This window comes from Hoplias malabaricus, chromosome X2 (assembly GCF_029633855.1).
Source record: "Hoplias malabaricus isolate fHopMal1 chromosome X2, fHopMal1.hap1, whole genome shotgun sequence".
NCBI classification, from domain to species: domain Eukaryota; kingdom Metazoa; phylum Chordata; class Actinopteri; order Characiformes; family Erythrinidae; genus Hoplias; species Hoplias malabaricus.
The window spans coordinates 52,693,410-52,705,167 of NC_089819.1; the positions used below are offsets into that span (position 1 = coordinate 52,693,410).

At 40.5% G+C, this 11,758-nt stretch overlaps 1 protein-coding gene across 1 annotated transcript; it reads left to right on the forward strand.

Moving 5' to 3' along the window:
* Positions 1 to 2,200: 2,200 nt before the first annotated feature.
* LOC136676755 (carbonic anhydrase 7-like) lies at positions 2,201 to 11,333 on the forward strand. Its single transcript, XM_066653960.1, has 7 exons — positions 2,201 to 2,385; positions 3,779 to 3,976; positions 5,984 to 6,102; positions 6,522 to 6,617; positions 6,783 to 6,845; positions 6,979 to 7,134; positions 8,951 to 11,333. Exons 1-7 carry the CDS (start codon positions 2,349 to 2,351, stop codon positions 9,071 to 9,073), a joined length of 792 nt encoding a protein of 263 aa, XP_066510057.1. The 5' UTR covers positions 2,201 to 2,348; the 3' UTR covers positions 9,074 to 11,333.
* Positions 11,334 to 11,758: the final 425 nt, after the last annotated feature.

Genomic DNA, 11,758 nt, shown 5'->3' on the forward strand with positions numbered 1-11,758 from the left:
CATACCTAGCACATAAAAAGGGCCTTAAAACGTTCTACCACCTGGTTAAACATTAGAACAAAAGTCCACTTTTGAAACTCAAGAAGCCTTCATATTACAGTCTGTTTATTTGAAGTGAAATCCACAAAAATGTGGAAATAATTGTTGTCATCTCAAATAATTGTGAGCAGGCAGTTATGTAAAATGTAACAGGCTTAATTCCCAGGTGTAGCTGGTTATGACTAAACTGGACTTGACACTGACATTTTAGGACCACTGCTCTGAGCTGAGATAACAGTGAATGAGTGATCAATTGAACTATCATTTTAGAGAAGTGACTGTCACCTTTTGTGTAAAAAAAAAAGATAAAGAATCATAAAAGGTGAGACAGATGAGTGTGATTTACAACCTGAGAAACGTAATATTACACATTACAGGGTTAGCTGCAATGTGAGCAGGAAGGAGGTTGCAACACTGTCCCTGTGTGACTGTGATACCATGGTAGATATTCAGGTATTTGAGCATAAAGTTACAGCAAATTAATATATTGTAGGGACGGTGGTGTAGTCACATAGCTCCAGGGACATGGAGGTTGTGGGATTGAGTCCCGCTCCGGGTGACTGTCTGTGAGGAGTGTGGTGTGTTCTGTCTGTATCTGTGTGGGTTTCCTCTGGGTGACTGTCTGTGAGGAGTGTGGTGTGTTCTTCCTGTGTCTGTGTGGGTTTCCTCCGGGTGACTGTCTGTGAGGAGTGTGGTGTGTTCTGTCTGTATCTGTGTGGGTTTCCTCTGGGTGACTGTCTGTGAGGAGTGTCGTGTGTTCTGTCTGTATCTGTGTGGGTTTCCTCCGGGTGACTGTCTGTGAGGAGTGTCGTGTGTTCTGTCTGTATCTGTTTGGGTTTCCTCCGGGTGACTGTCTGTGAGGAGTGTGGTGTGTTCTCCCTGTGTCCGCATGGGTTTCCTCCGGGTGACTGTGTGTGAGGAGTGTGGTGTGTTCTCCCTGTGTCTGCGTGGGTTTCCTCTGGGTGATGTCTGTGAGGAGTGTGGTGTGTCCTCCCTGTGTCTGCGTGGGTTTCCTCCTGGTGACTGTCTGTGAGGAGTGTAGTGTGTTCTCCCTGTTTGCGTGGTTTTCTCCGGGTGACTGTCTGTGAGGAGTGTGGTGTGTTCTCCCTGTGTTTGCGTGGGTTTCCTCCGGGTGACTGAATGTGAGGAGTGTGGTGTGTTCTCCCTGTTTGCGTGGGTTTCCTCCGGGTGACTGTCTGTGAGGAGTGTGGTGTGTTCTCTCCGTGTCTGCGTGGGTTTCCTCCGGGTGACTGTCTGTGAGGAGTGTGGTGTGTTCTCCCCGTGTTTGCGTGGGTTTCCTCCGGGTGACTGTCTGTGAGCAGTGTGGTGTGTTCTCCCCGTGTCTGCGTGGGTTACCTCCGGGTGCTTTGGTTTCCTCCCACAGTCCAAAAACACACATTGGTAGGTGGATTGTCGACTCAAATGTGTCCGTAGGTGTGAGTGTATTAGTAAACATGTGAGTGTGTGTCACCCTGTGAAGGACTGGCGCCCCCTCCAGGGTGTGTTCCTGCTTTTCACCTAGTGATTCCAGGTAGGCTCCGGACCCACCGCGACCCTGAAGTGAATAAGTAGTTTCAGACAATGAAATAATTATATATTGTAGCCATTCACACATGGTCCTTTATTGTCTTGTTCATGTTTTTTCCGCTAATGTTTACATTCAGCAAATAAAGAGTAACCAAGCTTTTAAATGTCTCATTAGCGAGTATAGAATAGTGTTTACACTTTCATATTTTTTGTTTAAACAATTTCTGTAAAGCACATAGATCTGTATTTATGTATGAAAGGTGTTATACAAACAAAGATTATTATATTATAATAATTAATATAATCAACAGAAATAAATTTTTATTTATTTATTGATTAATAACAGATTTATTTTTAATATAATCAAGAGTTTAATTTGATCAGGGATGCCCAAACTTATATATATAAACACTAATGTACCTAAAGATTTTTCAATTATTTCTGTTATGCTGTTTTGATTCATATAATGTTAGCTGTATAAAGTTCAGTTTAAGACATCTGTCCTCATGGAAAGTCTGCTGACTAGCCCCTCCCTAATCTTGAAGGATCCAATTGAGAGGGAGGAATTAAACTCTAACCCAGCCTCCTCTGCTTCATTCAGCTGTGGAGGAGGAGTGGTGACATGCTTCACCTCCCACTGCTGCTGGAGGAGCCTGGCTTTAGAAATTCCTACACCTCCAGAAGTGAGTGTGTTCATTCACTTCCCGCCACTCCAGGAAGGAGAGTCTCTTCCACTCCTCTGTACTTTCCTTCTGCCTTTTGTCCAGCACCTGGGCACTGCCATGACTGGCCATCAGTGGGGATATGGGGAGGACGATGGTAAGCAGTGTCCAGTTGTTTTAGACTCTTATAGACATCCATATGAGCTGGTGCCTGAGCTCTTAAATGTGAGTGAGTTTATTTGAGGTGGCCCAGGTTGGACTCATTCATTTGAGAAACTTCAGGGCAGTGTTGTAGTTCTTAAATGACTCTCAGGTTAATGAGAGATTAGAGAGTCCTTACAGGAATAACTACAGCCTGAACAGGGTTTGTCTTTGAGCCAGGTTGAACCTGAGAAGGCAAAGGCAAGGTTGCTACATTAGTCTCAGATGAGCAGCACCTGAACCCACTGCTCCACTGGCCTTTGGTGCTGGGTTCTTTAAAAGAGTATTTGTTGAGCAGTGTTTCCAGGTCCCTGCTCCAGCATGTCTGTTCTGCAGGGCTCCTGATTCACTGCTGAGTGGACTCAGGTGTGTTGAGGTTAAGGCAGAGAAGACACTAAAGTGTGCAATGAATGAGATTATGAAATTGCAAAGAGAGTTTAATTAATCCTCTTTACTTACATTGTGGTGCTGTGTGAAATGTTACTCAGTTTGATGTGTAGTGAACTGACCAGTCAAAAAGTCTTTTAAACAAAATGTATTGAAAGCTGGCAATTTTCTAAATGTTTCTTTGTACACACACACACACGCACACACACACACAAATCCTTGTTTCTACACTTATTGTCTATTTTATCATCTCCACCGTCCATAGTTTCACTTTATAGTTCTACTATTAGACCATATTAGTCCATTACAGGTCTGCGTTGTGGTGGTACGAGTGGATTAGACACAGCAGTGCTGCAGGAGTTTTTAAACCACTCAGTGTCACTTCTAGACAAAGGATAGTCCAACCTGTGTTAAAAAAAATAATACCTACCTAGTGCAATTGTGAACTACAAAGTGCTTGTGGACGGTGAGTGTAGAAACATGGTGGTGGTAGTAATGTTATGGCTGATTGTTGTAGGTTTTAATCCGAATAGGGGACTTTATTGGTGCTGTTTGTTCGCACACACAAAGGAGTTACACAGTAGCTCACAGGGCACAGTATCAGACCTTCAGAGTGACTGTGGTTTAAAGGGTTAACTATTACAATACTAACTATACAATAAGGTATTACTTTCTTCTGACTTGCTACTAGGCCTGCCATAATCTTTACATTATTGCAGGTATTAAAGCTAATAAACTTCTAACTTGTGATGTAGAAGCTGTAGAGGGCAGCAGTGAGTAGTGTTTGTTTATTTGAGCTAGAGCAGTGTATGTGTGTCTAATGTGGTCAGCTGAGTCTTGTATTTAAATACTTGAGAAACAAAGTGCCATGTTTGCAGTTAACAATGGATCGTCGGCTACAATTTCATAACTGATATCCATTGACATGTTTAGACAAACACGTTTTCCTACTATCTCTGCAGGTCCTTCTGCATGGTACAAAGAGTACCCTATCGCTGAGGGCCCCCGCCAGTCCCCCATTAACATCGTTCCCGAAGAAGCGCAGTTTGACAGCAAGCTGCCGCCAATCTCTCTTAACTACGACAACTGCACCTCCATCAACATCTCCAACAACGGCCACTCAGTGGTGGTGGAGTTTGACGACGCGGATGACAGATCAGGTTGGTGGGATGAGGGCATGTGTTCTGTTCAGGAAACATTATGGCGTTTAATAGAGTGTTGAGCAGAGCCAGAGGATTGCCCCAGCTCTGTATGTGAGAGCTGGTTATTTTTAGCCTTGAGTCAAGGTGAGATGGTTTTAATGGTAGTGAAGATAACATCTCATAACTCACCACAGGCACTGACTCCCCGGAACACTAGGGAAATGACTGGTTGAATGAATGACATTCGTTGGGGTTAAATGTAGTATTGCTTCTGCACTAGACCCATGGATTTTTACATAGAACTGATTTTCATATGGACAAACAAAAGAGGTAATGCTTGCGGTAGTTTGACTGGATTTTACTATAAACAAACACAGTTCTTTTGTTTTTAGAGGAACTGTCAGTGCAGTTTCCATGTCAGCATCCTCTTACACCCTGCTTTAATTTTAATAATCTGATAATAAAGAGGGCATCATATGGTGTACATTAAATAATGTAGTTTAAATTGAAGGTGGAGGTAAAGGTTAAATGTTTCTTGTTAAAGACGTACTTTAGTCAAAATTAACAGTGTTACTGCAGTAGTAAATACTCCTATTCTGATGTGTACTGAAGGTGAACGGATCCTTTAACAAACTGCTTTAAGGTAGACTTCTGGACTTGTTTAATCTTGCTGTATGAAGACCGAACCTCTACTTTCTGGGTTTATTATTATTATTATTATTATTATTATTTATAAACATGAGTTAAGAGTAATATTAGTCATAGCTTGAATGTATTTACTAGCGTACAGATCAGTAGCTAGGTTAGCTGTCAGGACTAGCTGATGCTCCAGGGATTCCCAGTGATTGTATAATGTATTTGTTTGATGCATGCTTTGAAACTGCAGAGTTTGGAGGATATAATACTGAACATCAGACGTGTTGTCCTTTTAAATATATATACAATACAATTAAATTAATGCTTAAATAAATATATATATATATATTAGTATTAATTGAATTGTATTGTCATTCCAGTGTGAACCAGATAACATTTTATAACCGTTTTCTCTTAAATAGAATTACAGATAGATGCAGTGCACGCTTCATCAGTGCAGTAAATGATGCCTTCCCTGTGGTTGAAACATAAGAGTACTTCCTCTTGCCAGCAGGTTTTTTTTTTATTCAGATTACTGGGCAGTCGGCACTGGCCGCCAAAATAATACATCTTTTAAAATGGACTAAGTGAATAAATTAAGATTTGAGTGCTTGTCTGTTTTGAGAGGGTAATTATCTGCAGTAAATATTCGATTTTATTTAAAAAAAAAAAAAAAAAAAAAAAAAAAAAGCGCACAACACACACAACACAATGCCACTGCCACATCATGATTTTAGCTGATGCAATGTAATTTCACTTCTGCCAGCGTCTGACCACATGTCTCTTGTGTAATTATTGCGCTGAGTTTTTTGCATGTGTCAGTATTTCAGGTAAAGTTATAATTCTGGTTATGTAACAAATAGCAATAAGGAAGGAAAACACACACACACACACACTTCCATACCAGAGGTGAAACTTTATAAGGAGAGACTGGACAGAGAAGTGGACACAAGACCTTTTAGACCTTATTATTTTGCTTAATTCTCAGCTAGTCAGGAGGATGTTGTCTAAAATGACCAATTGTCACATTTACGTAGTCTTTAATTTGGTCAAAAATGTGTATACCTCCTCAGCCAACGTTTCTTCTGATATTAAAAGTGTCAGTTGGTGGTTGTAGTTTGTAAAACCTATCCTCTGACTACATGTTGGACAATTAGTTTTGACTCCAAACCCACTCCAGCTCATCCCACACTGTAGGCACGCGGGCAGCATTTAGTGCTTTACATGTTATAAATATAAACAGGGAGACCCTCAATCCCAGTAGCTTTCCATTTCTGACCTGGTGAGTTACACTATAGGTTGTACATTAGACATGCAGGAGCCCTGCATCCTTATCTGCTGAGCTCTGAGTATCTAATCGCCATCTGATCTTCCCTTCTGTCGTGACAGTGATCCAGGGGGGCCCCTTGGAAGGCGCGTATCGACTCAAACAATTCCATTTTCACTGGGGAGGGAAAGGCTGCCACGGCTCTGAACACACAGTCAGTGGGAAAACCTACGCATCGGAGGTGAGAGCACAGACAGAAGCTAAAAACAGCCTCGGTGCTTGAGGGGGCAGTGTGACTGAGTGCTGTTTGTATTGTGATCATGTTGCATCATGATGAGTATGGGTAGTTTTCCTAGAGAACTGAACAACTTCATGAATCATCAAGAAAAGCCCAGTCAGTTCATCTGTGGGGAGCTCAAACTCCGCTAGTACAATGATTCATTTGTTTTTATTTATTTATTTGTGGTTCCTTTATTATTTAACTGTTCGTAACTACCTCTACATGCAGATAAATAAGCCCAATATTATAGAGAGCGCTGATAAAACAGGAGTCATGAAACTCTCCTGTCATCAACAGGATCTGAAATCACAACCTACACCAGCTGACAGATTTTGCTATTTTGCGAGCCTTTTCTAAACCCTCTTCCTCTGTTCCTTCAGCTACATCTCGTACACTGGAACGCTGCTCGTTACAGTTCGTTTGGAGAGGCCGTTGCTGCTCCTGATGGTTTGGCTGTGTTGGGCATCTTTCTGGAGGTTGGAGCCCCTCTTCTCTTTTCTCACGTCCATAATAAAATTTACTCAACTTCAGTGATTTACTGCTTGTGTGAGATTCATAACATTTTGTTCCATCAATGGCCATGTCCTTCATGTCCTTTATGCCACATGACGATGACTTGTTGTTGTACTGTGGTTATTCAGACAGGAGATGAACACAGAGGTCTACATACGATAACAGATGCCCTGTATATGGTTAAATTCAAGGTAATTTTTATGTACTTAACGTGACCATTTTAAACGTCCTGAAAAACAACACTTTGACCTTGATGATTACTATATCATATATATAACACAAACAATGTATGTGTGTGTATGTATTTATTTTTACTTTTTTAAGGGAACTGTTGCCGATTTCAGAGACTTTAACCCCAAGTGCCTCTTGCCCCGTAATCTGAACTACTGGACCTACCCCGGGTCACTGACCACTCCCCCCCTGTATGAAAGTGTCACGTGGATCGTTCTGGCTGAACCTATTGTAGTCTCAGAGAAACAGGTGGGTTTTTGACTCCACACACCTGCAGGCCTTTATTCATTTACACCTGAGTACAGCAATTTTACACACAACTGTGGTAAGAAAATGGTATTGATGTGAATTTCCACTGGTTATCAGATATCATGGTGTGTGTGTGTGTGTGTGTTATTTAGTCACTTTTAGAAATGATTGAACAAATCTTTATCACAGTAAATCTACTTTGTGTTAATGTAAGAGACACTACAGTCTTGTGCTCTCCTTTGTGTGTAGATTCTTTATCACCTCTCTGTTGTGCAATTTTTGTTTCATGTATTTGTGGCCAGGTTTCACGTTCTCTGAGCTAGTATCATGTCGTCACCTCTGACTCAGTCACATTGTCTTCTTTCAGGAAAGGGTTGTTTTACTTAAGGTTGGATGATTATGATCTGATTAAGATTTTTATTAAATACAGTCATCATGCTTTGTGTTCATATTTTACAAGTATTGCCGTAATATTCAGTGTTAAATTTGACCTGAAAACAAGTGTCACACTTTTTAAACCTCTTACCCAATCAGGATTTTTTTTATTTATTTATTTATATATAAATATTCTCTGTAGTATCCAGGCAAAAAGGCCAAGCAACATTAGTCAGTTCCTCTGGAGCTAACCAGGAAGTGTTAGTGATTAAGCACTAAAATGGTTATGAATTCTCTAGAGAAACCTCTAGAATTGGCAGAAAGTTTCCGTGTGATTCACTGTTGGCGCATCTGGAAACCGACCTCTGTAAATACATTTTGTTGTCGTTTTTCTTGTTTATGGAAATTTCCAGCGACTACCAAGACGTGGAGGCTGTACTCAGACAATGGATAATGGGTTTATATTCATGCATTTGGCTCTGTTTAGTGTTCCTGGTATTAATGCGACGTTGAAGTCATTGTTTGAGCAGATTTCATGAGTCTGCTCTTCTAGTTAGTGTTTTAACAATGTAATTTATTTATATATTTAGTGTGTGTGTTCCCAAGGGTTACTATTCTTGAGTGCTACAACCACCATTCATTTTAGCAAACTTTTCTTAAAGGCCAATAGGAGTGCTCCAGTAAACACCTTTTATAACCTCACATTAAAGTTAAATATTGTTCTGCTCCTGTAACCTTTGTGAAAATCCGAGGTTTTGTTTCAAAATCAATGTAGTGACATTATTCTCTGATTTTAAATGCCACACTAGTTTTAAACTGACCCAGTGGTGTAAGAGGAACTGGTCTATATTCATCTGTTTTGATGATCGATGAGTGTCCCATCTCCATGCTATGCATGTTTTCAGTATAGATCTAGTGTGTGTCTGTAGCCTAAGCCCTGTTCCTGGGTCCCTGTGTTTCCAGACTGCGTCTCAAATCCTTTAACCTTTACAGATTAGCATGAGTGATGTGCACTGGCTTTACTCTCATACTTGTGAAAACCTGTGGAGATGCTCGGCAGGCAGTAAAGATCTGTGTTACGTAAGAGTATTAGGGATGGCATTTTACTGAGCTCGCCTCCTATGGCCAGAGGATACAGAGCAGTTTGGGACACTTTAACCAAACACAGCAACTTGTTAAAGAGCAGAGCATCCTCCTAATAGTGCTCTTAGTCTATATGTTTGTAGATACCTCTTGTGATGAGTGATGTCAGTCTTTTATATTGACTTTTGCAGTCTAATCTAGTGGGCTGTATTACTCTACAACTTATAAATTTAATAGTATCAACTTTTTAATGTCAGTTTAAAAAAAGAAGAGGGAGAGATTTTTTCCAAACTGTTAATTCCTTGCCTTTTCTGATGCTTTTCTTGTTCTCTGGGTGCTATCTTTCACCTGGCTGTAGATGGGGAAGTTCAGGATGCTTCTTTTTAATGGAGAAGAGGAAGAAGAGCGGAAACGGATGGAGAACAACTTCCGCCCTCCTCAGCCGCTGAAGGGCAGGGCTGTCCGAGCCTCCTTTAAGTAAATTTAGCCTGAGTCCGTTCACTGGTGAGACATGGGTCTAGAATCAACTGTCAACAAATGGGACCTCTGTAATTTAGACGTTTTTGGACAAAACTCTGAAAAAGAACATCTCTACTTCAATAAGCACTGTGATATTTATTAGAAGATATTTATGAGAAGGTGATTGCTGTGCATGAATAGTTATGTTGGGCCACTCGGGTCGAGGATACTCTCGTCACTGGCCGAGCCAAGACAATGCTCGCATACCCTAATGTTTCTGTCGAATGTAGGTGACTTGTGATAATGTAGGGTCTCAAATGTTTGGAGAATGTTTTGCTTTGTTGGAGTGACTGTCTCCATGATCATCCCCCTCTGAGTCATTTGCTAAAGGGTGTTGAGTAATGACACCAGTGCTTTGTGTGATTTGACAGTGACACTGAGCTCTGGCAGATTCCCTCTAATCCATCTTGATCAGGCTTTAACTGAGGGATCCACCCTTAGATGCTTCAGAACCCTCAAACCTGACACTGGGACTGGAATAGCTCCAGCTACTGACTTGAATTATAGGGACGGTAGTCGGAGCCCTGCAGTTTGAGCTTGGACCTGAGATTTACACTGAGCTCAGAAAGGTCAGGTTCTGCCCCCTGCACTCAGCCTTTTATTAATCTGTCCCTGGAGTTATTCACACTGCTCCTTTGCAGGCTCACACTTCTTAGAAGTACAGGGCACCAGATTTAAATGCACAGAAGCAGGATTGAGTTTCACAGGAATGTCTTGACTAATCGAGTTAATGTTGTCATTTGGAGTTGTGTGAAGACACAGTTGCTCTTCGTTGCTTGCACTGTTTATAGGTGAGCTGTTGGTGGTTGTGAAATGGTTAAACCTCTCCAGATACACTGCAATTAATGTGAAATGGTCCCTTTTTAAGTGGCTTTTAGATTTGCAGGCATTTAAAGGAACGTTTTTAACTGTTAAGGCAGATTTGAGAGATTTTGGTCCACATTTCTAAAGTATATCTTCAAATAAACTACAGCTTTGGGCCACCAGGTAACACTAGATATATTTTATATTGTGTTTATATATATATACTGTCTGCTAAAATGGCAAAAGTTTGAGCACCCCTTGTAAAATTGCATGTTGGTTTTCTCATTAACATGTTTCTAGATCCCTTTATGGCATTCTTCTGCCAATAATATTGCACTATGTACAAAGAAAAGTGTCTTCTGTATTTAACCCGTCCATGGCAGTGAACACACCTCCACCCACACACACGTTAGTGCACAAAAGGCAGTGAACATGCACACATCCAGAGCAGCAGACAGCCATCCCCAGCACTTTTGGGAGCAGTTTTGGGTTAGTTCCCTTAATCAAGGCCACCTCAGCCGTGGATTGAGGAAGAAGGACGGTGATGTTCCTTCAATCCTCCTCCCACCACAATTTTCCTGCCAGTCGTGGGGAACAAATCGGTGACCTTACGGCACCAAGTCCACTTCTATAACCCTAGGCTACTGCTGCCACAGCTGCCCTTAAATTGTTCATCTGACTTTAACACATTGCACAAAATGTTAATTTACATGGCACATTAGTTTTATTTATTCCTATTGTTAAGTTAAACAAATAATATTATGCATTTTGAACGGGGTGCCCAAGCTTTTGTAAACAGGCATTATTTCAGTTTTATCCAATATAGGTTTATCACAAATATACAGTACTGTTTATATATTGTAGCAGTTAGGAAAATGTATGCAATGTGTTTTACTAAACATAAAATATTTAACAGTAGAATTGACATAAATAACAAGCACAATAACAATGTTTTTTATAAAAGTTATTGAAATGTTTACATAAGAATACAGGTGTAGTTTCTGCGCGCTACTCACTGAAGGATTTGTTCAGTTGAATCTGCAGCCACTGAATTGGTTTAATGAAGGTTTCGTTAGATTAAAAGGTGTTGGATGGTAACTGTAAATAAAGAGATTTAGATTTGGCTAAAAATAAACACCCTTTCATGCAATAATTACAATGCACGGTTTGTTTAGTTCTATTTGTTAGAATTTTTTCATCTACAAATGCAGTTGTATGCTCTTTTACACACAATTACACTAGATTGTTTGTTTGTATATTTTTATAATTAGAACAAAGCTTACTCCATTGTTAAACACACGTTTTTTAGATGCTAAGGTGTATGCACAGTGCTGGGTGTTTTCATTTATGGAATTGCAGCTTAAACAATTAAACTGTGTGACAACACAATATAAGACTGCTTCTAAATAATGGATGCATTTGTGCATGTAATATATTAATTATTTTTATATAACATGTAAGAAGAATGTTAATTCAAATAAAATTACATTAAAATAACTAATTGTCTATTTTTAAATGACTGTCTTTGCTGAGGTAATGTTTATTTGGAATTAATAATATTCATTCATTATCTGTAACCCTTATCCAGTTCAGGGTCGCGGTGGGTCCAGAGCCTACCTGGAATCATTGGGCGCAAGGTGGGAATACACCCTGGAGGGGGCACCAGTCCTTCACAGGGCAACACACACACATACACACACATTCACGGACACTTTTGAGTCGCCAATCCACCTACCAACATGTGTTTTTGGGAGGAAACCAGAGCACCCGGAGGAAACCCACACAGACACAGAGAGAACACACTACACTCCTCACAGACAGTCACCCGGAGGAAACCCACACA

Coding starts and splice junctions, on each gene's coding strand:
- LOC136676755 (XM_066653960.1), top strand. CDS start 2,349: ATGACTGGCCATCAGTGGGGATATGGGGAGGACGATG. Junction 3,977..5,983: donor CGACGCGGATGACAGATCAG/GTTGGTGGGATG, acceptor CTGTCGTGACAG/TGATCCAGGGGGGCCCCTTG. Junction 6,103..6,521: donor GGAAAACCTACGCATCGGAG/GTGAGAGCACAG, acceptor CTGTTCCTTCAG/CTACATCTCGTACACTGGAA.